General features: G+C 40.5%; 1 protein-coding gene across 1 annotated transcript in view; it reads left to right on the top strand.

Moving 5' to 3' along the window:
- Positions 1-19,333, top strand: part of TSHR (thyroid stimulating hormone receptor) — a 165,749-nt gene extending 146,416 nt beyond the window's left edge. Inside the window, exons 10-11 of the mRNA XM_082451480.1 lie at positions 9,015-9,203; positions 11,342-19,333. Coding sequence (XP_082307606.1) covers positions 9,015-9,203; positions 11,342-12,755 — 1,603 coding nt within the window. The 3' untranslated portion in view covers positions 12,756-19,333. The remainder of the gene's footprint in view (positions 1-9,014; positions 9,204-11,341) is intronic.
- The last annotated feature ends 4,302 nt before the right edge of the window (positions 19,334-23,635 follow it).

Below are 23,635 nucleotides of genomic sequence, written 5' to 3'. Positions count from 1 at the left end.
TTCAGGACTATATACTGAACTACTTATAATTTAAAAATATCCCTTCAACTCCATATCTACCTGTGTCCTTTTGTAGCAAGACATCACAAAAGAGTTGGCTAGAATCCTAAATCCTCTCCCCCAATCCCTGTTAAGCTCACTCCAATCACATTTTCACCATGCCACCAAAACTGCTCTTTTCAAGGTCACCAGTGACTTCCACAGTTGCTAAATCAAATGGCCAATTCTTAGTTCGTGCCTCAGAAGCATTTAACTAGGTTGATGACTTCATCTTCCTTACAATACCTTCTTCTTTTGGCTTCCAAGACACCACTCTCTCTTGGTTTTTCTCCACACCTCTGATTGCTCCTTCCCAGTCTCCCTCTCTGGTTCTTCCTCTTTCTCCTGATCTCTTGTTGTTGGAGTACCCCAGCATTCCACCTGTGGCCTTCTTTGTATCTCTCTTTATTCGTGTCCTTGGTGATCTCATCCACTCATATGGCTTTGCATAATGCCTGTGATATCTAAATAGAAATCTCCAATCCAGACAACTCTACCAAATTCCAGACTTATAACACACTGCCTACTTGACACTGCCACCTGGATGTCTAATAGGCATCTCAAACTTGACCTGTCAAAACTAGACCTCTGACCATTCCTCCAAATTTGCTTTACCTGCAGCCTTCCCCATCTCAGGAAATGGCAACTCCATTCTTCCAGCTGCAGACTATATGTCATGGAGTCATTCTTGACCTCACTTTCTCTCAGACCCCATATCATCCAAATCCATCAGAAAATCCCATTGGTTCTACCTTTTAAATCTATACAAACTCCAACAATTCTCAGCCTCTCTACTGCCACCACTCTGGTCCAAGGCACCATCTTGTCTATTGTTGGTCTCCTTGTTTCCACTCTTTGCTCCCTTTGGTTTATTCTCAAAGCAGTAGTTTGATCCTTTTAAAATAAGTCAGATTGTACCATTCCTCTGAAGGCATTTGATCTCACTGTGATGAAAAGACAAAGTCCTTTTGATGGCCTACAAGGCACACATGATCTGGCTCCCCATTACCTCTCTGACTTCTTCTTCCACATTTCCTAACCCCCCACTGTCTCAGCTCCAGCCATACTGGCCTCCCTGCTTGTTTAAACACACCAGGTACACTCTCATCCCAGGGACTTTGCACTGACTGGTCTCTCTGCCTGGAATGCTCTTTCCCAGATATAACTATGGCTCTCTCCCTCATCTCCTTCAGATCTTCGCTCAACCAAATCCTCAGTGAGGTCTTCCCTGACATCCTTCCCCATCTCTAATTGTGACCTACCTCTGGGCTCTTCCTTTCCCCTACTCCGTATTGCTTCTCCCCATGGTACTTATCGTTATCATCTAACATACTGTTACTTTTTTAAAAAAATTATCCCTCTCTAGAATGTAAGCATAAGAAGAGCAGGAATTTCTGCATGTTTAGTTAACTGCTGTAACCCTAGATTCTAGAACTGTACCTGAGACATAGAAAGCAATCAATAAATACTTATTGAATAAATGCACATGCTGTTTTAAAATTTTAAACAAATAATTAAACAAGCTCACTGTCTTGAACTTATAGCTTTTAAGCCCTAGTTATTTTTAATTCAGTATCAATAAATTAATTAAACTGCTTTTTAAGCAGTAAGTTAATCTTCTTTCTGCTCTTAGATGCATTTCATCTACCAATTTACAGATGTGACTACACATTTATAATGGATCAGCTTCTACATATTGACCTTTAGAAAACACCACATTCATTACAAGCAAACATAAAAGAGACTTGCAATTGCTGCTGAAACATTGGCAAGCCGATTAGTGCTTATTTAATTTGCAATTGAATTCATCAAAGGTTAATCATGTATTTGATAATGACAAAATATCTCACAAAAAAATAGAAACTGTTCCAATGTTTGAGGATGCTAGAGCACATAATTGCTTCTGAGGAGCAATTTGTTCTTCCTATGACATCAAATATCAGTTGGGTCTTTTTTTTTTCCTGGCATCCTTAAAATTTGGTGATATTCTTGCCCAGTATATAACCCTGCAGGCCTCACTCTCTCCAAATTCAGGTTCTGTTACTTTCATTAGACACTTAACTTGAGATGGTTCCCATGACCTAGGCAATTAGACTTCAAACTGTCTGCCAGGCTCAGCTCAGCTGCATTCTGTTTTGTGAGTAAATACCTGCTAGAGACAAATTCTCTTGAAGTTCAGTGCCCGTCACTTGATGAGCTCCTTGTGGAAAGTGCCAGAGTCAGTAAGAGAGAGGGAGGCCCTCCAGCTAGTAGGCTTCATTCAATATGGCTGCATTCACAAAGGGATTCAGGTCCTTTAACAGCTGATAGCTACTCTCCATATTCTTATCACTTCAAAACCAAAATTTAAAAATTAAACTATATTTTGAAGGATTTATTTTAGGAAAGATACACTATTAGGAAATTCTGGATTCAAAGTGGTCAAATAAAAATTTAGATGAATGTGAAAAGATACAGCTTCAAATAACTTAAAATGATCCCTGCCTTGTTAAGTCTGAGGATTTCTTCAGACTGAGGCTCTTTCTCCATCAACTCCAGATTTGGAGATTGTCCAGTGTGGCTCAGCACTCAACAAGTATTCATTCTCAGCTCTTGCACATTCTGCATGCTAAATGGAGTAGTGATTAAAAGTCAAAGATGATGCATTGAACTTAAGCCTTTATTTCTTCTCCCTCCCGAGATCCCTCTAAAAAGATGGGAAAGAAAATTTTAATGTACATAAATCAACAAGGACAAAGAAGACGGGTGAGGGCAAATGGATGGTCTGGAGAGCTACAGAATTCTGGGGGGAAAAAAGGCAGAGGAGAAGGAGGCAAAACCCACACGGAGCATATATTCAGAGGCAACTTCCTTGTCCTGCAGAATCTCTGAAGGGTATGAGATTTAGCGGTGATGGATGTGGCATGTGGCAAGAGATGTGGGACTAAAAACAAAAGGATTAATTGAAGGTCTCTGTCTGGAAATGGTAACCCTCCACCCCATTCATGCAAAACACCAACAGCCAAGTACCTCCCCTCTAAGCTGGAGATTGAAGTCTTTTTTCTGAAGAAGTTGAAAAACTCTAAAACAAAAAAGACCTCCACATTGGCATTTTAGGGTTCAACAACATAATGGCCAGCTCCCCACAGAATTGCCCTAAAGCACAGTCTACTGGTAGACAAGCTCCCTATCAGATTTTCAGTGCCTCGTTCTTCAGCATGAATGTGACACCAAGGAACACAAGCCAAAGAATGCTTCTAACATGAAAGATCAAAACCAAGAAAAACAAATGGGGGGTGGGGGTGGGGAGGGGGATGAGCCTGGAGGAACCAAAGATGTTAAAGAGAACAGAAAAGAACTTTTTACAAAGCAACAATTAGTGACCTAAGATAAATCTAAGATGTTTTATCCCTATAACTATAACAGTAATGATAATAATGGCTAATATTCATTGACAACACACTGTCAGTTACTGTTCAAGAAGATGAGGAAACTGAGGCACAAAATGTTAAGTAACCGATAGTAAGTGGGGAAACCAAAATACAAATCCAGATAGTCTGAATTTAAAACTCATGCTCCTAACTGCTGTGTGTGCGTCCTCAAACATGGTATAAAAAAGGAATATAAAACAGGAAATCACTCTTTAAAAATGTATTTGACAAGTATATATCCAGAGCCTTCTGTCTTCTAAGCACCAGTCTGTGTGTGAAAAATACAGCGATAAACAGAACAGGCAGAGTCCCAGCTCTCATCAAGCTAAAATTAAAAAATTCAAAGCCAGGCACAGAAAGACAAATACTGCATGATCCCTCTTATATGTGGAATCTAAAAAAGTTGAATTCATAGTAACAGTAGAATGGTGGTTGCCAGGGGATGGGGGATGAGGGAAATAGGAAAATGTTGGTCAAGAGGTACAAAGTTTCAGTTATGCAGTGTTAAGTTCTGACTGTCTAATACACAGCATGGTGACTATAGTTAATAATACTATATCGCATACTTGAAATTTGCGGAGAGTAAATCTTAAGTGTTCTCACCACACACAAAAAATTACATCTGTGTGAGGTGATGGATATGTTAATTAGCTTGATTGTGGTAATCATTTCACAGTGTATGCATGTATCAGAACAGCACTTTGTACACCATAAATATATACAATTTTTATTTGTCAATTATACCTCAATAAAGTTGGACACTTTTTTATTAATTTTTTTTAATTCAATGGAAGAGATGGAAGATACAGTCAAGGAATTTTACCAGAAGATTCAATAAAAATAATAGCAGAAAATTATAAGAAAAGATGGAGATATGTCTGATGGTTCCAGGACGGTCCTTTTCCACTTACCAGGAATTCCAGGGAAGAAACTCAAGTTATTGCATTATTCCAAGGCACAAGTTATCCTGGGAACAATACCAAAAATTGTCTTACAGGTGAAGAGCACAGGTCTCCAGATTGAAGGGACCCCTCCACCCCAGTGTCCAGCACAATAAATGAAAAAAGATCTATATCTATATCAAGGCACACTTTCATGAACTCTCACACCAGGGAAAAGAAGGCCATATAATCATTTCACAATATATACATATCTCAAATCATCGTGTTGTACACCTTGAACGTAATATATGTCAATTATATCTCAATAAAGCTGAGAGAGAGAGAAGGCTGTAAAAGCTGTCAGAGAGTAAAATCACATCAGTGACCAAAGAATAAATGGAATCTAAAAAAAAAAGAAAAATGGTTCTGAAGAACCTAGGGGCAGGACAGGAATAAAGACACAGACGTAGAGAATGGACTTGAGGACACGGGGAGGGGGAAGGGTAAACTGGGACGAAGTGAGAGAGTGGCATGGACATATATACACTACCAAATGTAAAATAGATAGCTAGTGGGAAGCAGCTGCATAGCACAGGGACATCAGCTCGGTGCTTTGTGACCACCTAGAGGGGTGGGAAAGGGAGGATGGGAGGGAGACGCAAGAGGGAGGAGATATGGGGATAAATGTAAATGTATAGTTGATTCACTTTGTTATAAAGCAGAAACTAACACACCACTGTAAAGCAATTATACTCCAATAAAGATGTTAAAAAAAAAAAAAGACCAAAGAATAAGAACCTGAATGGCATCATACTTACCAAAAGCAACACTGGGTGCTAGAATTCAATAGAGTAAAGCCTTTAGAATTCTGAAGAAAAGTGATGTGCAACCTAAAATTTATACCCAGGTAAAGTGTCCATTGAATACAAGAGTAGGGAAAAAAGTCATTTTCAGTCATACAAGGACTCAGAAAATATCTTGCATATATGACCTCTAAAAACTTACTTGGAAATGTACTCCAGGGAATTCCCTGGTGGTCCAGTGGTTTGGACTCTGCACTTTTCACCACCGAGGGCTCCGGTTCAATCCCTGGTGAGGGAACTAAGATCTTGTAAGCTGGGAAAAGAAAAAGGAAGAAAGAAAGAAAGAAGGAAAGAGAGAGAGAGAGAGAGGGAGGGAGGAAGGAAGGAAGGAAGGAAGGAAGGAAGGAAGGAAGGAAGGAAGGAAGGAAGGAAGGAAGGAAGGAAGAAAATGTACTCCAGTGAAATGAGGGAGAAAATCAAGAAAGAAGACAACACAGAATTCAGGAAGACACTCGCACTGGAGAGAGGGCAGAGACTTAGAGAAGCGTGAACTGTAGACATTGGAGGAACCATGGGTTTAAAGCTGGAAAGCAACAAAACTTGTTCTTTCCAAGTTTTAGAAAGAACATCCTGTCCTAAGTCTGAAGGCAGAATTAGTAGACACTTTCTGGGAGACGAGTCAGGAAGTTTTTGCAAAACTGAGTTGAAATGTAATTCAGACCTAAACTAAGGTGGTAGTTATGAGAACCATGACACTGTAGACCCATAAACAGCAGAGCTGAAATCTGATTGGGGGTCTAGCTCAATTGCGTTTTACTGTAAACATTCATGGCATGAATACTGAACAAGGACAAGAGAGAATCCACAAGGACATAAGCCCTGGAAGATGGCACTTGGTGGGCAGGAAATAAAGAAATACCAGTAGGCTTAGAGGGAAGAATCATTCCATTGGGTTATTTTGAAAAGAGAGGCAGTGCTGCATCCGCTGGGAAGTATAGGAGCTCCTACCTTCCTTTCTGCAACACTCAGAGCTGTCTGATTAAAACTGCAGATCTCTGCAACAAAGGTTAAATTTTTTTAAAGGGGGGGGGGGCTGGAGGGGAAGCCGTTGTTCCCCTTGCTTGACTCTGGAAGGGCTGAAGTAGCACCAGTGCAGCAGCCTACATCAGGAGAGGGCCGCACCTCAGAGCACTTTAGGAGCAGTGCTTAACGGACACTTAGAGCTCCATCAAGTGGCTCATGCCAGTGGGGAGTGAGATGGCTCCAGATAGATTCTAATTTGGGCTGTAAGCAGTCTATGGCCCTGAGATGAGGTTGGAGAGGAAGGCAAGGGCCAGATCTGCAGGGCCTTGACAAGCATGGTATGAAGAGTAGATGTAATTCATGTACCTTAGGAAGTCACTGCAAGGTTTTGAGCAGGAGAATGACCTTGCTCGACCCATATGTTATGACTGCTCTACTGCTGTGTGGAGAATGGACTGGAAGGGAGTAAGAGCTGACAAGAAAACTACCACAGCAAGAGATGATGTTAGCTTGAACCAGAGAGCTTCCATTAGAGATGCAAATACGAGCTCTTCTGGAGTTCAAATCCCTGTATTTTGCTAGATTGAATGGAGGAGGAGCAGGTTGGTGTCAGGGTGGGGGATTAGAAGCGAAATTTGGGATGGACCTGTCAAGTTGGAGATGCCTGTGAAAAATCCATGTGGAAATGTCAAATAAGCAGTTGACTATGTAAGCCAAGATCTGGGCTGGAGCTGTATTTGCTTGATTCCTTGCTTCTGACTTGAGCTTAAACTATATGCCAAGTACCAATTATGTTACAGATGTTTCCATCACAAAGTTTATACACATTTTCCAAAAACACCTTCCCAATTCAGCCCCACCAGGACCCAGCTAGAGGCTACCTGGGAAACGCTCATTGCAGACACTCAGACAAATCAGGGAGTAAATTCCTCCCCCCCACCCCCAGATTGCTAACGAGTTCCTGGAGGGGTTGCTGCACCTGGATCTATGTTCAAAGACTCCAGAGACCTGAAGCTATGAAGGAGCCTGATGATAATCCCAGCCCCCAGCCACTGAGCTGTCCTAACCTCCAAGTCTTCCCAGCTGAGTCCCAGACAGCAGAGAGCAGACACAAACCATCCCCTCCATGCCCTGTTCAAATTCCTGGCCCACAAAAGCTATGCTTATAATAAAAAGATTGTTGTTTGATGCCATTTAGTTTGGGGGTATTTTGTCATGCAGTAACAGGAATGGTTACTAAAGTGTTTTCTCAAGAAATATCTATTAAACTGCAAACGCACTACTTGGAAGGATAAACTCTTTCAGATGAATACACACAATCAGTGTATCCAACAGACAGCAAAGCAGAAAAAAGGAGCCAAGAGATGCTCTCTTGTTTCACTGACAGAAAAGAGACACGTAAGTGGCCTCCAGAAAATCGGAGGCATAAAGATGGCCACACCATGAAGACACATGGCTAAAAGAGAAAGAGATGCATCCAAAGGAAGATGGGGCAGGAGAGCAAAGTCCAGCCTCATTTACCTCACAACTGGGCTTAATTCCTCAACTCTCTCACTAACCACAAAGTTATTCATTTAGGCCAGTTTTCCAAATATACTTGCTTAATGTTAAAAATCACCTGGGGATCATATAGTAACAAGCACCAAGGGTAATTATTACCCCCAGGCAAGTTTGGGAAATGCTGAAATATAGAATTTTTAAATTAAATATAAAACAAAATAGCGAACATGACACCCTCCCCCCAATAATCACAGTTCTGCAGTGAATGGGGTTAATACTCAAGCTTCCTGTTTATAAAAAGCAAGTAGCAAGTTCTAGCAGCCTTGAACCCTGGGAATGTAAATCCCAGCTAAGTCCAATTACAATAATGTGGAGGAAGAAGTTGAAAATATTGGAATTCATTTGCTAATCAGTCATTACTAATTACATGAAACATTAAAAATATGATTGTAAAAAAAAGGAATATTTAATGAATGTCAGTTTAATTCAATTGATAATATATAAAATAAGAGAGACGTTAGGTTAAATATTTATGGTCTTATTCAGGCTGCTTTTCAACGCAAGTAAAAATGATGGAGCAAGATACGTAACCTGGATTCTGTGGGACTGAGAAAAGAGCAGAAAATGTCACACTAAAAGCCATGAATTAATTCTACTTTAGTAACTGACACTAATGTCTACACTGTCCCCAGCCTCACCACCTCAATCTGAATCTCATTTCAAATTGTTAATATAAGTACTGGAGTTTTCTTTCCAGGAATACTTTTAGAGCCTTCTAAAGAATCTGTGGCGAGATTGTTCTGAGTCATGAAGTCACCGTGTAACTGGTTATGACTCCCAAGTTCTGCGTCATTAGGAGAAGATTTTCATGATACTGGTATTGATGCATATCGATGAGCACTTTATCAATCCCAAAACCCTAGTCCCCACAGAGACTGGAAGCAATTTAGGCCCCTCTGAGCCTGTTCAAATTTATTTCTCTTGCCTCTTGAGACCATTTAGTAGTTATATGATGTAGTTTTCCAGAGTAAAATTGACATCCATCTCTGATTCCAAGAGTTTGTGTGTATTGCAATGGGTAAAACAAAATGTCTGCTGAACTATGTATTATTTGTACTGATAGATCCTGGAGTTCTAAACAATAAAAATGGAAGTCCCTTGCAACATACCAACTTAGAAGCATAATATCTGTCCTTAGACCAGTGGCTGTGTGTAATAACTCAGAGTGTAGCATATTCTACAGCAGAAAGCATCATGTCATCTCCCCATTAATCTCAGGCCTGTGTGTCTTTCTGGCCAAGAACTGGAAGGTCCTGGCTGCTCACCATCTCTCTGTATCTCTGTTCTCTCCCTCCCAGGGATGTCTCTCATACCAGTGTTACTGCCCTGCCATCCAAAGGCCTGGAACACCTGAAGGAATTGATAGCAAGAAACACTTGGACTCTAAAGAAACTTCCACTTTCCTTGAGTTTCCTTCATCTCACACGGGCTGACCTTTCTTATCCGAGCCACTGCTGTGCTTTTAAGAATCAGAAGAAAATCAGAGGGTAAGTGGCAGTGTCTGGAATAAGTGACAAAAGGCTTCGGTGGAAGTTGAATTAATTTCTGGGTTTGAGGAAGAAGCTCTGTGGTTTGAAAACCAGGTGGAGAAGAATTTGGAAACATCCATCAGAAACATGAAGTTCATGGGACACAGTGACTGCAGACCGAAAGTGGTTGCAGATAAGAAATAAGGCCTGTGTCGCTGGATCACAGCAGGGGAGGGAAGGATTTTAGGTGATGATGTAGGAGAGGCAGGAATGACCAGATCATGCAGAATCTTATAGAGGTTACATGACATGATTTCTGGCCTCCAGAACCAACCCATATTAGGTGCCACAACTATGAGGACAAACTTAGGAACAACACAAGCAATTGGATTACCTGGTCAGTTCAGGCCTTGCAAATGTCACAGCTCCCTGGTTACAGTGTGGGCTTTGTAGTCACCTGGGTTTGTGTCCCACCTTTGCCACTTCCTCGCTGTGTTATCCACCCTACTCACTTAACCTTCCTAAGCCTTTGTGAAGGGAGATCGTAATGCTACCATTTACAGAGCTTTTGAGAAGAGCAAATGAGAAACTGAGTAGAAAACACCTATCACCATGACCTGGAATTTAAGTTCTCATAATATGTATTATTTTATTAACAGGCTGCTTGTGAGGCTGCAAAAGAGGGATGGCCTTCTTTTTCTCCCATGCTCTCTCTGAATCTTGTCTTCACCTACAGTTTCACTCTGCATCATTTCCCCTTTTATGTCTGTTCTTCGTTTATCTCTTATTCACTCCCTCTTGGTTTCTATACAGTATCTGCGGGTTGACTTCCTGCACTCAGCAGTTGTAAGTAAGCTGGGCTCTAGCTGTGGGGGTTGAAGCAAACAGGAAAGTTGAACAGCTGTGCAAAGAAAGCTAATGCGGGCATAACAGCTGCAGAAAACTAGGAGTGGGGTACGGGGACGGTGTTAGCCAGCCCTGAGCAGAAAAGGGACCAGGGACAGGTGGGAGGCTAAAGTGGACCTCAAGGTCAGGGTCCAGATTTCTCATCAACCTCTAAACAGGTTGGAATAGGCAGTCCATCGGGCATTTTAAGCAGAGCTCAATAGATGAATCTGCTCAGAAGCTAAAGCCAGTTAAAGAATCCCATTTGGGGAATTCCCTGGTGGTCCTGGGGTTAAGACTCTGTGCTTCCACTGCAGTGGGCACTGGTTCGATCCCTGGTCGAGGAACTAAGAGCCTGCATGCCGCGTGGCATGGCCAAAAAAAAAAGAAAAGAATCCCTTTTGATATCAGTCTGGAGAGTTAGTGAAACACTAAATCTTACTTCCATAAGCATGTCTGCACAATAGTGTCCATTTATTCATTTGTTCAATAAATATTTATTGAGCACCTGTTATGTGCCTGGCACTGTCCTATCCACAGCAACAGCCTGCTTGCATTTTGTTTACATTCTAGAATGGGAAGTCAGAAAAAAAACAGGCAAACAAATAAGAAGATATTAGATAGTGTTGTGAAGAAAATAAACACAAGGCTCAGGCAATTTATTAAAGAAGATGAAGGAAGCCTCTTCTGAGGAAAGAAAATCTGAGTTTAAAACTGAATAATGAGTAGAGGCAGCCATGAGTTTTTCAGGCAAAGGGAACATGGAATTCTAATGCTCTGAAGAGGAATAATAATAATAATAGTAACCAAAATATACATGGCACTAACAATGTTCTAGGTGCTGTCGTAAGAACTTCAAAATGATAAACTCATCTAATCCTTTAACAATCCAAAATGAAATAGATACTCTCCCTATCCCGTTCTACAAATGAATAAACCAATGTTCATAGACCTTCCCAAGATGAAACAGCCAGTAAATAGTAGAATCAGATCCTAACCTAGGCAGACTGGCTCTAGCATCCATACTTTTTTTTAAGTCACTGCTGTTCTTGAACTGGTTGCAGATGAGAAATAAGGACCAATGTCAGTGGATCACACTTGGAGAGGGGAGGGTAATAGGAAATGACATAGGAGAGACAGGCCTGACCAGATCATGTAGAATCTCACAGAATCATGTATATCATATGAAGTAGTTTGCATATTTTGCTAAGTGTTGTGGGGACTATTAGAGGGTTTTCAGCAAGTGGTGACTTATATCTACTGCCTTGCAGAATCCTTGAGTCTTTAATGTGTAATGAGAGCAGTATTCGGAGCCTGCGTCAGAGAAAATCTGTGAAAGCTTTAAATGGTCCCTTCGACCAAGAATATGAAGAGGATCTGGGTGACGGCAGCGCTGGGTACAAGGAAAACTCCAAGTTCCAGGATACCCACAGCAACTCTCATTATTACGTCTTCTTAGAAGAACAAGAGGATGAGATCATTGGTTTTGGCCAAGAGCTCAAAAACCCCCAGGAAGAGACCCTACAGGCCTTTGACAGCCATTATGACTACACTGTGTGTGGGGGCAGTGAAGACATGGTGTGTACCCCCAGGTCGGATGAGTTCAACCCCTGTGAAGACATAATGGGCTACAAATTCCTGAGAATCGTGGTGTGGTTTGTTAGTCTGCTGGCTCTCCTGGGCAATGTCTTTGTCCTGGTCATCCTCCTCACGAGCCACTACAAACTGACTGTCCCACGCTTCCTCATGTGCAACTTAGCCTTCGCGGATTTCTGCATGGGGATGTACCTGCTCCTCATAGCCTCCGTAGACCTCTACACTCAGTCTGAGTACTACAACCACGCCATCGACTGGCAGACAGGCCCCGGGTGCAACACAGCTGGTTTCTTCACCGTCTTTGCCAGCGAACTGTCAGTGTACACACTGACGGTCATCACCCTGGAGCGCTGGTACGCCATCACCTTCGCCATGCGCCTGGACCGCAAGATCCGCCTCAGGCACGCCTACGCCATCATGGTTGGGGGCTGGGTTTGCTGTTTCCTGCTCGCCCTGCTCCCTTTGGTGGGAATAAGCAGCTACGCTAAGGTCAGCATCTGCCTGCCCATGGACACCGAGACTCCTCTTGCCCTGGCATATATTATCCTCGTTCTGTTGCTCAACATAGTTGCCTTTATCATCGTCTGCTCCTGTTACGTGAAGATCTACATCACAGTCCGGAATCCCCAGTACAACCCGGGGGACAAAGACACCAAAATTGCCAAAAGGATGGCTGTGCTGATCTTCACTGACTTCATGTGCATGGCCCCAATCTCATTCTATGCTCTGTCAGCACTTATGAACAAGCCTCTCATCACCGTTACCAACTCCAAAATCTTGCTGGTTCTCTTCTACCCACTTAACTCCTGTGCCAATCCATTCCTCTATGCCATTTTCACCAAAGCCTTCCAGAGGGATGTGTTTATCCTGCTCAGCAAGTTTGGTATCTGTAAACGTCAGGCTCAGGCTTACCGGGGTCAGAGAATTTCTGCAAAGAACAGCACCGGTATTCAGGTCCAAAAGGTTACCCAAGACATGAGGCAAAGTCTCCCCAACATGCAGGACAACTATGAACTGCTTGAAAACTCCCATCTAACCCCAAATAAGCAGGACCAAATCTCAAAAGAGTATAAGCAAACAGTTTTGTAAGTGGTAGGGGGACTTAGGTTGGTTTCTTGAGCATGCATTCCAACCACTGACAAGACACACAGCTGACCCAACCTGCAGGTAGTGTTCAGCTCTGGAGAGGGACTAGCATTAACCTAATCATTGCCTCCAAGAAGGAAGAGAGGCTACTGACATGTCTGAATCCCAGGTGATATCAAAGTAATGTATACTTTCTGGAAGAGTTGCTGGATGCTAAGTGCAGTGATGACATTGTATAAAATGCTTAATAAATATCAACTGAGCCATGTTGGCATTGAGCTTTCTCACTTTTATACAGCATTTCATACTAAAGATTCAGCAAATGGCAAATGCTATTAACTTGGTTAGTGACCACAAGATTTAACTGGCCCCATATTGGTTTAGTTCCACTTCATGTTCCCTGATACAACCCAAGAGAATTTGAGTCCCTAGAAACTGAAAAGTCAAGCAGAACATCATGCAAGGAACAGCTATTTTGACACATGAAGGAGGGGGAAGGTGTAGATTTGAGTTGTTTTTTCAGACTCTGAAACTTAATCATCTCTTCACAAGAATCTACCTGATGTGACCCAACTGTTGCCTGGAAAAACTGGCAAGATTTCAGCTGTTGTGGCTGAGCAAACTAAGAATTACTCTTCTTGGCCAGTCTTCTGGCATTAAATACGTGAACTCTAGAAAGTACTTATAAATAGTGACAAGTGGGAATTATGAGCGGGGCACACTAGATCTCCCACTGATTAATAAAGCAGGCTGGACGCTAGTTTACTATTGGATCTTGGGCAAATTACTGGGCCTCTAAAGTCTGTAGAAATGAAGGAGCTTGATGGCCTCTTCCAGTTTTAAAACTCCACGTATATCCCTTTCCCTCAAAACATAGGTTGCCATGACAAAGAGAAAGAAAAACAATAAAGAAGCAGAATCTGTTTTTCCTATCTTGTAGAGCTGCCATCTCCTTCTCTTTGGAGCCTAGATATAAGACACAGGAAATTTTTTCTTTGTTTCATTTTTGGTTATGATGTCTGAACCAGAAATTCTATTGAGTGACCATATTGGGTTGGCTCTGAACCACTCATCTAATTATTAGATCTACACAGCTATAATTATCAGGCCAAAACCAGATTGATATTCACACAATAGAATTAGGGTTAGGGTGGTTTTGCAAATGCTTGTTATTTAGAGTTACTACTTCACTGTGCAGGTTCACTTGAAACATTTAACTTGTCTTCAGGGATTGGTTTCTTTACTTAGCCTTTTCTGACCCACAATACAGTACTAAAGAGAGGTTTCTTCTCTCTGAAACTGCCAGCTCTTTCCAACCTTGTTGACCACTGGACATAAAATCTTTATTCCCTAACAGTGCTCCCTTACTTAATATGGTCAGGATTTTTATCTATAGATGTATTCTCCAGGTTATCTGTCAAGACAGTCCCTTAATTTCATCCCAAAGAGAGATGGCATTTGCTTCTCAGTGCTCATGGACCACACTGTGCATTAAAACCACAGCATGAATTAAAAGCTTGTGTTAAGTCTATGGAGTGGGGCAAGTGGCCCAGTGGGTCCCCAGAGATGGTGACCCTGACTTACCTGGAATCTCTCAATAGCCATACCCATTCCTGATTATCATTGAGACGTAGATTAGATGTCTTAGTAGAAATATTACACACACCTAACATCATGACTAATCCACCAGTTCACTTGTGACTAATGAAATTAAACAAATGTGTTACCTCTGACATGTATTTCTCATCTGTAACATTTTGAAATACCACATCCTGATAAATAATGTGTTTTATCTTGAGTAGCTGAAATCATGCTTTGGAAACAGTCCTAGAAAAGTAACTTCTACAGAATTGTTGCTAAAATTTGCATTTGCAACATGAAGTAAATTTTCTTCCTATGAAATGACTATGCTGAGTCCTAAAGTATTGCTTTTTGTAATTTGTGAGCTTCTTTAGAGTTATCATTATATGTGTTAAAACTAAAGACAGGAAAAAAGTTGGCACATTGGCTAATAAATCCATATTAATAAATAAATTATTGACTACTAATAACTTAAGTATAATATTGTATCTTGGTTGTAAATGGTCTTTATGTGAAAAAATTTACTCATGGTAAAATGAATTATGATTCATTGAGAGGCAATGATATCTAAGAGAAAAAAAACGATTGGTGTTGACACTAGGAATTTATATAGTGCTCTAATGAAGATAATAAATCTACAAGACCTGGTCAGAGTTCACTTTATCTGGCAACTATCTAAAGATTTCAACTATCTAAAGATAGACCCAAATCAGTGAGGACAAACAGCCTCAAGTCAGTCACAAAAGATGTCACAAAAATTCATGCCCTAAAATTTAAGCATGTTGCTCAAAGGAGTGTCTCTCAAGAAACCCTCAAAGTTTGACTCTTGCTCTATGGATAATCTGCTGCATATCAGAAGCAGCTGATTAGAAGAAGAGAGTCTATTACAAGGCAGCACCATGAGAGGGGCAATAAAGTAAAAGCGAGGGCAAGAAGATGAAACTGGAATCATAAGAATTAAAAACAATAACAGTTTGAGAACAAATACTCTTCACTGCTTGAAGGTTTTGGAGAAAAAACTGTATCATAACACAGTGGTGTGATTCTCATTCATTCTGAATACCTAAAGGGACAAGAAAAACTTGGTAGCAATACGTTCTGCTTCAAAAGATATAGAGTTCCAGCTCAAAGTGATGGATGAGTTCTGGCATCTATCAATCTTCCTTTTTCAAATCCCACTGAAAAGACAGTGAGAAAATATAAAATGGGATCAAGCCAAAACTGTATTGTGAACAGGAGAAATGGTACCAACAACACACCCAAGTCTTTGATGACTTTCTGAAAATGGAAAGTTTCTGGCCTTGAGTTGGTGGATAACTTAGAGTGGAGAAGGCCACAGCCTAGAACATACAGGATAAGGCTGTAGCTGTGGAAGGATGTGTTCTTCCTTGCAGAGTCCTAAGAGACCCCTAAGCCTGAAGGTCACAGGACTGAGAGGCTAATTATGTAATCAACCGCCAGTCTATCTCACCTGGCCCCTCCCATCCCCTCTCACTCCATTTAGTTAGAACAACTGACACATTCAGTGTTTGCCCCAGGTTGAAATCAAGAAACTTATCTTAAAGAAAGTGAATGTTCAGTGTAGATAGGGCTAAGCCCCTGGTCTGGGGCGGGGGCAGGAAGCAGGGAACCTAGCCCACTTACCCACTTCCTGCCCTCACATCATAAAGTGAAGCCTGGTCATTGACACAGACGCATCAACATCAGTGTCCAGTCAGGGAAAGGCATCTTGGGGGAGAAAGATCTATGCCATCAGCTGACATTAACCAGTCTCATCCTTTATTCAAAAATAAAAATGAACCACAATAATTATCAGACATTTGAGAAAGATGAACTGCATATCAATAGCCCAAAAAAAGACCAAATGGAACAGAGAACATTTCCCTAGAAAAGACAGTTCAGAAACACAGTACTATTTTTAAATTTGTAATTGATAACATCAGAGAAATTTGAGAAAATACTGGGCCCCAAAACAATAGCAAGCTACTATTTTTTTAAAAAGTAATAATCAAAAATGAGAAGGAGTTTTGGCAAATTTAAAATGGGATTGCCAAAGCCAAGAGCTTTAATAGAAGGACTAGGAGTTAAAGTAGAGGAAATCTAAAATGAACAAACAAATAAAGATGTGAAATATTTGACAAAAGTTGAAAGATACAGAGGATTAGTCTCAAAGTCCAACATATGTCTAATAGGAGTTTTAGAGAAAATGTAGAAAATGTAATAATACCAGAGCAACAGAAGGAAGAAAATTTCTTGAACTGATAAAGATTGATAGTGTCTCCTTAGTACTAAGGGGGCGGGGGGGTGAATGAAAAAGACTCATGTGTAGAACAGTCCATATAAAATGTCAGAACACCAAAAGTAAAGGGGAGATATAAAATGTTTGAGAGCGAATCAAGAGGGTAAGAGAGAAAAATGTCAGGTATTATAAAGAATTAACGAGCAGAGTGACCTTTAATTCAAGTTAACAAATTGTATACTGGAGGTCAATGGAGCAACATTTTCAATGCTGTGCGAAAAAATATTTAAATCCAGGATACTATACCTAGCCAAATGTGCATCCAAGTGGAAGGGCAAAATAATAACATGTTTATATTACAAGTACTTGGAAAGTTTACTTATTTCAGATAAATTATCCAACACTTGGAAATAAGCAAAAAGATAACTTTTTTTGGTGTGTTTTCAGTGCAGTATTGGGCTTGACTTCCTATTGTTCAGGCTATTTTACAACTTGGTAAGGACAGAGGTTAACTTGTGCAAAGGATTTTGATCTGATAGAGATTCAGCTAACTTCCGCATGGTTTGTGGCCCCATTGGATATTAACCAGTTTTGTATCTAACCCAGCAGTTTTATCCTAACACTTACAATTGCTTATAGATACTTAGCTTCTTAAGTGCTTTTTTTTTGGACCCATTTTAACAATTTGCTGATATCTTCATCAACTTTTAAGTTGAATAAAACCTTTGAAAAAATGTTTATTTTATATTTGCAGAAGCGTCATTTTCTAACACTACCTATAGATCCCATCTGAAAAATTACTTGAAGTTGTACTTCAGAATGTAATTTCCTTTCAATGAATCTCAACACACTCCTGGTTTTACAGTTAATAATATTTGTGTGCCATAATTCTCTAAACATTTTTACAATCAAATTATATGGCTCACTTATATTTACCAATAGAATATAAATATTACAAGCCTTGACACGTCAAAGTAATTGTACTGTTGACAAGTCAGGAGGGGGAGGGGGAAGGGAGAGGAGCAGGACATGATAAAGGAGCTAATTCCCTATCTTACACAGTGGGGAGGGAGGGAAGACTGCCCACAGTTAATAGAATAAGAAATAGAAGTCTGTTTTCTAAGGTTATAAAGTTGACCAACTGAAAAACTTAAAATTAATACCAGCCTCCAAATTTTAAGGCTGACAGTTAGGAGATTAGGCTAAATCAACTAATTTCCTAATCTCCCTTATGTGCAGACAAAAGATACATTGTCTAAATATCTATAGTTCAAGTAATAGGTACCTAAGTATATAATAGTAATACAATAAAAACCACCAGAAGAACTAAAATCAGAAAATGGCTAAAAGTGGTTTTCTAGGGATTGGGATTAGGGATTGAGTACTGTTAGGGGCTGAATTGAGTCCTCCCAGATTCATATGTTGAAGCCCTAACTCCCAACATGACTGTATTTGGAATAGGACCTTTTTGGAGGTAATTAAGGTTAAATGCAGTCATAAGGGTAAGGGTGTAATCCCATTGGACTGGTGTCCTTATAAGAAGAAGAAGAGACACCACAGCTCGCTCTCATTCTTGTGCACACAGAGAAAAGGTCATGGGAGGACAGAGTGAGAAGATGGCCATTTGCAAGCCAGGAAGAGAGCCCATACCAGAAACAGAATCTGACAGCACTTCAATCTTAGACTTTTAGCCTCCAGAACTGTAAGAAAATAAAATTCTGTTGTTTAAGCCACCCATTGTGTGGTATTTTGTTATGGCAGCCCAAGGTGACTAACATAGATGAAAACTTTTCAACTGGTGCTCCTCTGTACTGCTAATTTTTTTTATCATATGCTTACTTTTTAAAGACACTGGAATGGAAATTATTATAATAATATTATTCTTTAAGATAATAATTAAAATGTATCATTTAAAGAAAGGTGCAGAATGGCCAATTTTATCAGGTAATTGAGTTATTATACCTTTAGAGCTATAAGAGGGAGGCAGATATCACATTGAAGGTCACTTGAACAATAATCTGACCATTATGAAATTTAGATTTTTAGGATGTGACAAATCTAAACCGTGAGTTTTACAGTGCCTACTTTGCAGCAATATCAAGTAAACTAAACACTAAGAAAGTAAAAGCCCTTCAGAATTTATTCTATTGGACAGTCTAATCACATTAAATCAGAATTTCTGTTTCCCTTAAATGCATTGCTGTAAGTTGCATAGGGAGAATGAAGCAACTAATTGTTATCTGAAATACGAATTTAGTAAGTAAAAAGAAAAACTCTGAATAAAGGAGAGGAAACTAAGATCGTGTAAACAACTTCAATTTCATCACTCATTTAGTATAATTTTGGAATCTATTTTGGGAATTTGAGAATATTTGGGAATATTGTTTCATTTATTGAAGTATTTTAGATGGAGAGGGATTAGGAAGGTGATGGACAATTGCTATTGGACAGCACACAATAAAAACTTTAATTGTGGGCTTCCCTGGTGGCACAGTGGTTGAGAATCTGCCTGCCAGTGCAGGGGACACGGGTTCGAGCCCTGGTCTGGGAGGATCCCACATGCTGCGGAGCAGCTAGGCCCGTGAGCCACAATTACTGAGCCTGCGCGTCTGGAGCCTGTGCTCCGCAACAAGAGAGGCCACGGTAATGAGAGGCCCGTGCACCGCGATGAAGAGTGGCCCCCAATTGCCGCAACTAGAGAAAGCCCTCGCACAGAAACGAAGACCCAACACAGCCATAAAGAAAGAAAGAAAGAAAGAAAGAATCCTGGTCAAAAAAGGTGATGATTTACTTTCTAAAAAAAATAAAAACTTTAATTGTATCTCAGCGCTGTACCTGCTAGTCTTAAAAAACATAACAAGGTTCCTTATAGCCCATCTTGGGGGTTTAGAGTCACAATGCACTATAAAAATGGCTCAGGCATATGGAAACCATGTAATGATGTATTAATAATTCACCATAATGGGATACAAACAAAGGATTCTAGTCCTTGAGAAATTTACAATCAAAAACAGCACTATAGATCTGCCCATTGGATGGGACGCATTTTGATAAAAGCCTATTTATAACTCATTCCTGTGACTCAGGTTTCTTTCACCAAGGGCACTGCAATTTAAGGACTAACCCCAAAGGCAGTTGCAAAAAGGTCTGAAAGAGCCTCAGTTCTCTAGGAGGCTTTTCAAGTTTCTCAGTAAGGGCCATATTAAACAGATGAGGTAAAAGTTTGAGAAAAACAAGACTAGTTTCATCCCTGTTTCTTTTTAGCAAATCCCAGATCTAAATTTTATTACATTCCACATCAGTTCCCCAGACACCATGTGGAAAAGACTTCTGGAATGATAGTAGACAAATTTAGATGTTGTCAAACGAGATACAGGCAAATGATTTGCGGATCTCTGGGAATATGGGACTCCTAAGATTTTTTTTTAATAACAAATTAGAACCATTTTGCTCTGTTTGCTCTCAGATATTTCTCTGATTTCTCTAAGTGTTCTTTAAGCACTTTGACAGAAGAGGAACCAGGGGAAGTATTAATAGCTTCAGCAAACGTTGGAGAAATGAGATACCGTGACCAGTCGATGCCATGGTCCAGATGAAAGAGGAGATGCCTGACATCATACCTGTTTTCACCATCTGTAGGCCAACTCTGGAGAAAAGGAAGAAGTGAGCACACACCTCTGGCACTCATAGGTCTTCCCAGAGACGTATCCAAGTTGCTACTTGATTTCATTTTCATTAGTGCACTTGAGCCACTAGTGGGAGCAACAGTTGGAGGAAATTAAAGCATTTTCTTCTGCTTCTTTAACTCTTTGACCATTCAGCCTAAATGGCACCCATGGTACCCACTCACCCTACAGCCACACCCTGTCTTCCATCTAGAAGACCCTCAATCTACACTGACCCTTCCATCCTATCCTAGTCCCAATACCCTCTTTCCAACCTATTCATTCTTTTCTATCCCACTTCATGTCCTAAAAATACCATTTCTTTGGCCCTCATGCCACTATTAAAATGGGGAAAGGGGCCTATATGCTGCATCTAGGATATATTCAGAAACTTTTCAGGAATCATCATCATAGACTGGTGATGGAGAAAGTGAGAAGGTTCAGAGTATAGTAGTACCAGTGGTTGAATGGTTCAGGATTAATTACATATAATGAGAAAGAAATGTGTGGCTGGTGCTTTTTATCATCTCTCTCAGCTGAAAAGGAAATGCAGGGGCTAATAATTTCATATTTATATGGTTGCCTCTTACAGCAGTTGCTTAGTAATGCCTACCATTTCTGCAGAAGGATTCTTTAACTTTTTGAAAAGTTAATAATAACCACTACAAAATCAATGGTTAGAAGAAGTGTCCAGAAGCATCTAATCCTTTTGGGAAGACATGAGTTCTTAAATCCTAAACTTTAAAAACACTTTATTAGGGGCCTCCCTGGTGGCACAGTGGTTAAGAATCTGCCTGCTAATGCAGGGGATATGGGTTCAAGCCCTGGTCCAGGAAGATCCCACATGCTGCGGAGCAACTAAGCGCGTGTGCCACAACTACTGAGCCTGTGCTCTAGAGCCCGCAAGCCACAACTACTGAGCCCACGTGCCACAACTACTGAAGCCCGCATGCCTAGAGCCCATGCTCCGCAGCAAGAGAGACCACCCCAATGAGAAGCCCATGCACCGCAATGAAGAGGAGCCCCCACTCACCACAACTAAAAGAAAGCCCACGTGCAGCAACAAAGCCCAACACAGCCAAAAATAAATAAATTAATTAAAAAAAAACACTTTATTAATAGCTAACACACACATAGATATGTGTATATGTATATAGTAACCCTGTTATGGTTCTTACTAGGTTTCAGTGTTGTTCTAAATATTCTATTAAAAGTAATTCATTTAGAATAAAGAAGATGTGGTACATATATACAATGGAATATTACTCAGCCATAAAAAAGAACAAAGTAATGCCATTTGCAGCAACACGGATGGACCTAGAGATTGTCATACTGAGTGAAGTTAGACAGAGAAAGACAAATAGCATATGGTATTGATTATATGTGGAATCTAAAAAAAGGCTACAAATGAACTTATCTACAAAAGAGAAATAGAGTTTCAGCTGTAGAAAATAAATTTGTGGTTACCAGGGGCTAAGGGGTGGGGAGGGATAAATTGGAAGATTGGGACTGACACATACACATTACTATACATAAAATAGATAACTAATAAGAACCTACTGTAGAGCACAGGCAACACTACTCAATACTCTGTAATGGCCTATATGGGAAAAGAATCTAAAAGAGAGTGGATATATGTATACGTATAACAGGTTCACTTTGCTGTACATCTGAAACTTACACAACATTGTAAATCAACTCTACCCCAATAAAAATTTTTTTAAATAAAAAAATAAAAAACAGAGGAGACCTTCAAGATGGCAGAGGAGTAAGATGTGGAGATCACCTTCCTCCCCACAAATACATCAGAAATACAACTACATGTGGAACAACTCCTACAAAACACCTACTGAATGCTGGCAGAAGACCTCAGACTTCCCAAAAGCCCTGTGGCTGACAGGGTCTTGGTGCTCCGGCCGGGTGTCAGGCCTCTGCCTCTGAGGTGGCAGAGCTGAGTTCAGGACATTGGTGCACCAGAGACCTCCCGGATCCACGTAATATCAAACGGTGAAAACTCTTCCAGAGATCTCCATCTCAACACTAAGACCCAGCTCGACTCAACAACCAGAAAGCGACAGTGCTGGACACACTATGCCAAACAACTAGCAAGACAGAAACACAACCCCACCCATTAGCAGAGAGGCTGCCTAAAATCATAATAAGGTCACAGACACCCAAAAACACACCACCAGATGCAGTGCTGCCCACCAGAAAGGCAAGATCCAGCCTCATCCACCAGAATACAGGCATCAGTCCCCTCCACCAGGTAGCCTACACAACCCACTGAACCAACCATAGCCACTGGGGGCAGACACCAAAAACAATGGGAACTATGAACCTGCAGGCTGTGAAAAGGAGACCCCAAACACAGTAAGTTAAGCAAAATGAGAAAACAGAGAAATACACAGCAGATGAAGGAGCAAGGTAAAAATCCACCAGACCAAACAAATGAAGAGGAAATAAGCCAACTACCTGAAAAAGAATTCAGAGTAATGATAGTAAAGATGATCCAAAATCTTAGAAATAGAATGGAGAAAATACAAGAAACGTTTAAAAAGGACCTAGAAGAACTAAAGAGCAAACAAACAATAATGGGGCTTCCCTGGTGGTGCAGTGGTGAGAATCTGTCTGCCAATGCAGGGGACACGGGTTTGAGCCCTGGTCTGGGAAGATCCCACATGCTGCGGAGCAACTAGGCCCGTGAGCCACAATTACTGAGCCTGCACGTCTGGAGCCCATGCTCCACAACAAGAGAGGCCGCGATAGTGAGAGGCCTGTGCACTGCGATGAAGAGTGGCCCCCACTTGCCGCAACTGGAGAAAGCCCTCACACAGAAATGAAGACCCAACACAGCCATAAATAAATAAATAAATAAATAAATAAATAAATAAATAAATAAAAAGCAAGGAACATGACAAAAAAAACAAACAATGATGGACAACACAATAAATGAAATTTAAAATTCTCTAGAAGGAATCAATAGCAGAATAACTGAGGCAGAAGAATGGATAAGTGACCTGGAAGAAAAAATAGTGGAAATAACTACTGCAGAGCAGAATAAAGAAAGAAGAATGAAAAGAATTGAGGACAGTCCTAGAGACCTCTGGGACAACATTAAACACACCAACATTCAAATTATAGGGGTCACAGAAGAAGAAGAGAAAAAGAAAGGGACTGAGGAAATATTTGGAGAGATTATAGTTGAAAACTTCCCTAATATGGGAAGGGAAATACTCAGTCAAGTCCAGGAAGCGCAGAGAGTCCCATACAGGAAAAATCCAAGGAGAAACATGCTGAAACACATACTAATCAAACTATCAAAAATTAAATACAAAGAAAAAATATTAAAAGCAGCAAGGGAAAAGCAACAAATAACATACAAGGGAATCCCCATAAGG

Source organism: Balaenoptera physalus (assembly GCF_965194825.1).
Source record: "Balaenoptera physalus genome assembly, chromosome: 2".
Classification (NCBI taxonomy): Eukaryota; Metazoa; Chordata; class Mammalia; order Artiodactyla; family Balaenopteridae; genus Balaenoptera; species Balaenoptera physalus.
The sequence above is the reverse complement of the archived record's forward strand: the minus strand, read 5'-3'. Positions and strand labels throughout refer to the sequence as shown.